The sequence below is a fragment of the Perca fluviatilis genome, chromosome 3, assembly GCF_010015445.1.
Source record: "Perca fluviatilis chromosome 3, GENO_Pfluv_1.0, whole genome shotgun sequence".
Classification (NCBI taxonomy): domain Eukaryota; kingdom Metazoa; phylum Chordata; class Actinopteri; order Perciformes; family Percidae; genus Perca; species Perca fluviatilis.
This window is the reverse complement of record NC_053114.1, coordinates 18486062-18491078: the sequence shown is the minus strand read 5'-3', so window position 1 is coordinate 18491078 and position 5017 is coordinate 18486062. Positions and strand designations below refer to the sequence as shown.

At 40.0% G+C, this 5017-nt stretch overlaps 1 protein-coding gene across 1 annotated transcript; it reads right to left on the bottom strand.

The window, feature by feature from the left end:
* Positions 1-10: 10 nt before the first annotated feature.
* On the bottom strand, positions 11-5017 carry gatm (glycine amidinotransferase (L-arginine:glycine amidinotransferase)). Its single transcript, XM_039794034.1, has 9 exons — positions 4849-5017; positions 3746-3958; positions 3407-3602; positions 2905-3095; positions 2512-2649; positions 1786-1950; positions 1587-1650; positions 1384-1500; positions 11-1245 (listed from the first exon to the last, which is right to left on the bottom strand). The coding sequence occupies exons 1-9, from the start codon at positions 4915-4917 to the stop codon at positions 1133-1135; spliced, it is 1266 nt and encodes a 421-aa protein (XP_039649968.1). The 5' UTR covers positions 4918-5017; the 3' UTR covers positions 11-1132.

The following is a 5017-nucleotide window of genomic DNA, read 5'->3' as shown; positions in this document are numbered from 1 at the left end:
AATAAAAAGAAACTGACCCAACTATTTTAATTACATTTAATAATGTGGCATAATACAAAACACAACTACATGCATTCCTCTGTTGAGCAATAACTTCCCTTGAATTCATTGTTTCAAAATAAATATCAAGGCAGACTTGAGAGTTAAACATCCTATATTGAGTTGTATATGCAGCAAAGGAATCATAAAACATACATTTTTGCTTTGCACACAAAAGCAGCCAATCAGTTCAGTGAGAATGACTTGCAGCATGTAACTGGCCCAGTTTTGCAATAGGAGAAAAGGCAAAAGGTATGCAATATCTGATATGGACCGCATACTTTTTATGTAAATATATTCAAACACTAATTGTTGGGAAATCCAATAAAGAGTATGAAAAATATAAATAGAACTGTGTCTGTTCAATCAATTAAAATCTTTACAAAATAATATACTAGCGATAACAAATTTATAGTTTAATAATGACATACTTAACAACTTTTATACATTCCTTTAAATAAAAAAATACTTTGGAAAAAGCTAGAATTATGGTGTCTGACGTTTCCACGAGGAGGTAGCTTCTCTCTTCCTTGTCTAATGACTTTCACATACCAAATTGTACCTTGTCCTCAAAGTTATGACTTTTAGATGTATGAGCCATAAACAATTCAGCTTCACAATAGCCAGGCCAGAAATGCAGTTAATATTGAGATTACTGATTGAAGTAAAGTTATGTTCACTTGTTGCTTCTGAGCATATACTGTAAATATCTGAACAAAGCTGTTTTCAAAGGCACTGTGATGATGGCCAGCAATGTCAAGTCAAAACAATTCATGCATGTTCATTTAGGACATAAAGACCAATACATTTCAGAAATTGATTTTGGTGCTATCATGATACGATTGCCGTAGTATTAGTGTGATTCATACATGTTTGAGCAATTTACTGTTCACTGTTTTGACTTTTGAGTTGCAGCAGGTGACACCCAAACGAACTAACACTTTTTAAGAAATTTGCCAAAAGTACATTTGTGATTAGTGTGTACATACACGATTGACTGTCAATAAAGACTCTATATTCAAAGTGGAATTAAGATTCCGGTCTGAGGCTTTAATCTTTAAAGCTCAATAAAAACTGCCTATTTCTGGCAAGGCTAGTGGAAGTAGGACTCCAGGGTACCACGGCGGCGGACATCAGTTGTCCAGCAGTGGAATCCACCACCCAAGGAGTTGGCATGGCGAATATTCACCTTTATGGTCTTGATACCTACAACAAAAACACATTTATGCATGAAATACAGAGTATTTTCCTGATCTTTTATGAATTGTAAGATCAAAACATCTGTTGAAATGAATCTTAAATTATGTAAAAATAAGATGGTTTAACTTCAATGTACAAACTTACCAAGGTTCTCAAACATTTTCTGAATGGTGCTTTCATTGGCGTCAACCATAACACGCTTCTCACCCAACATCAGAACATTCATGGACAGCCATTTGGAAGACATCCACAGTGGGTGGTCTACATAGAAAGGGAGAGGGGGGGTCTTTTTCAGTAAATTCTAAATGTTTTGCTCAAGTAAGAGAAGATTTAGTTTTAGTACCCACCATCAGGAATCAGAGGTGTCGGAGGTTTCACAACGGTCCAACCAGCCTTATGGAACATGTCGATCTGAGGTAAAGGACCAAAAAAGGGCAGCATTGAACACGGAGCACTCAGTGTTTATCAAATTAGTGTATCAGTCCACAGAAGGGGAACACAGGGCACAGTGAGAAATGAAAAGTAGCCTTTCCTGTTCTACAGTACCTGGCGACATGGACGATCAGGGTTTGACAACACCAGTCCTGGTCCAATGATGTTAAAAGTGGCATCAATGTGCATGGGGTTAGGATCCTTGAATGAGATGATGTGGACCTTGTAGTCCGGAGCCAGATGGCGGCGCATCCACTCAATTCCCATGTAATTTGTAACCTGAAAAAAAAACAGTAGAGGAGGTTTCAGGATGTTGCCAATGCTATATATTCAGATGCAAATTCTAAAACTTCTACGTGCCTGTGGGTGGCCACTATCTCTGCCAAAGTGCCTGTGAGCAAGGCCCTGAACCCTCATACTGCTCCATGGGTGTCATACTGTGGCTGACTCTGAACTATGACCCTCTAAAATGCATCTGTGTGGTGTGTTTTGTTTGATTGAATAATTGGTAAATGGTGTTCACAATTACACAGAGACCTCTGTATGTCATCTAAAGTTTAGCAGTAGCAAAACTTTGCTATATCTCTAATTTTTCATTCTGCACGTTGCATGTCGCTCTGCACCTAGTCTGGTTTAACAGATGTACATTGCTGGAATAAAGCGCTGACACAGCACTGTGGAGATAGGTCTGGCAATGCAAGACTACTCTGCACGTGACTGAAATTTTAAGCAACAGACATTTAAACTATAGACTTCAGAATTTGTACTTGGGGTGCTTTAAGAAAGGTCGACCTCCATATCAGATAGCAGACATGTTCACACATTTTACACCCTTCATACCTGACTCCTCTGGACAAACAGGTCCCTCCCAGCTCGAATGAAGTCAGCAGCATCGAAGCAGGGCTCATGCTCTGTGGTCACGAACTTCCCCTCGGCTGCCAGCATGTGTCTGTCCTCCACTGTGCGGATGGGGTAGTCCTGAAAGACACCAAGCAAACATAATTAACACTTGGCAGTTAATCAGCCTTATACAATCTGTTGCCACATACAGGGCAATGAACAGCACAGGACAAAGGGTTCTGGTGATATAAAGAACCTAAACAAGCTGTTTTTACGCATCTTTGTGTTGAAATTAAAAACCTAATCCCAACCCTTCAAAAAACATTTAGTCTCTACACAGTCCACACACTTGAACAACATGTGCTGTCCTAATCTCACAACATAAGGCCTCACCTGATCATACAGCTCATCGGCCATAGTGGGTTTAGGAGCAGTGGTCCATTTGGCACCGTTTCTGAAGTACTCCTTGATCAAAGGCCTGTAGGCTCGGTATTCAAAGAAGCGAGCCCTCCAGGCCATAGGAGCCTCAATAATCTCATTCCCGACAACCAGAAGGATGTCTCTGGGCATGGCAGCATACATGCCTACAGATTCAACAATACAAGATTATCTTAAACTATTTTATAAAACACAATGTGATGCAATAACGCGGTTATCATACACCGATACTGTAAGATAATGTGAGACCAGCAGCGGAAGAAGCTCATTTACTTGAATTAAAGTATCATTATACTAAAAAAATACTTGCATGCATACTTGGTGTGTAAGTGTCTTCAGGGGCTTTGAGTTGTGAACTAATTCTTTGTGCACACATTTATATATATTAATGTGTACTGAAAAAAATATATAAAAGATTTATCGGTGAGCGATACCTCTGCTTTGTCTATTTCTGTACCTGATGATGTGAAGTCTGGTGTTTTGTATTCCAGGGACCAGTCGATGGGTTCTGGTCTCCTTACATTGACGCCCTCGTGGCGCAGAATATTGCACATTTCCTCAATCTCAGCAACAGCTTTCTTCAAGTGGTCCGCAGGAAAAGACTGGCCCCCATACTTTTGGTAAAAGGGCCAATACTTCTCATATGTGTTAGCCTGTTGAGAGGTTCACAATATGACAACATAGAGTCAATCTCACAATTCAATTTAGACATACTTTTACATTACTATTTTTGTCAGGAACCCTACACAGCAGTAGCCCACACATTAGCATTATGTAATCTGACATTATAGCTTACTTTCACTTCCACAGTGAAGGCAGGCACATGGGCATTTTCAGCGCGACCTACGATCACCTCCTCTAGTGTGTCCCATTCATTGTAGCTGCAGACAGGACATTCCTGCTGCTCGGGCTCAGTAACATCTTCAGCTGCATGGCGTGGCTGTGCAGCTGCTGCAATGGAAGTGCTCTGGAAAGCCCTCTGCACCCATCCAGTCACCGCCCGGCCAAGCTGAAAAGGGAGGAAAATGGATCACAACTTTTTGGAATGTTCTGCCACACATAAATGGCCTTCAGTTTTGTGAAATTACAGATACTGAGGAAGGTTTTTGTATATGTTGGACCTTTTCAGATTGAAAGAAAAATACAGTGTAGCCCCAAGCCTACATAATAATATATTTGTATTAAACAAACTAGCTGTGTGTAATTACCATTGCTGTATGTTGGTGTGTTTATTTTTGGTAGTTTTTTTATTTATTATTTTAGTGCCAGATATGAATTGAAAATAGAAATTATAGTCAAATAAATGACTTGGCTGGCAGCTCACAAGGAAAGTGGCCAAACACAGTAAAACAGTATAGGCTGATAGAAGTAAGTGTTCTTAGATAGCAATGAGAATTGCGCAGTAGCCTACTGTACAAGGCTGATTTGGTTGGTGCTAAAGTACACGTGTTATTAAGAAGCCACTATGTCCACAGATAGGCGTTACAGAGATTCATCTGCTGGCTAAGGAGCAGCTCCGGTGTCACTGAGTGTGGGAGCGCATCTGTGCCGAACAGCTGTTCACTGCCACTCAGGGACCAAAGACAAAAAAGCTCTCTCAGCAGTTAGAAACAACTCAATCATTGGAGATGAGGTCTCTTTTTATATAATCAGTGGTTTTTGTGTTTTTATTCAAATTGTATTTCCGTCAACTTAAAATGCTTAATCAGGCAAAAAAAAAAAAATCAATAAATCAATGAACTGATCTCAAGTGAAAGAAGCAGCTCAGAGGAAGAAAAGAAGAAAAGGTCGAGCATATTTTCTTTATTCCCACCAAAAAATAAAACAACCTGTAATCTACTTTTTCTAAAAATTTTGGAAGAAAAAAAAAAAAGACATTAAAACCACCATAATACCAACCATGGCTCCGATCAGATGGGCAGCCTCGGCCCCCCTGCTACCTCCTCTCAGACATCTGACTCGCAGCATTGTCCAATGTTATAGTTAAGTGCCAGTAAAATCAAACGGCAGCGCAGGATCCACTTCTCGGTTTGCTCATTCATGAAGACGCCTCAGCTCACAGCAGACT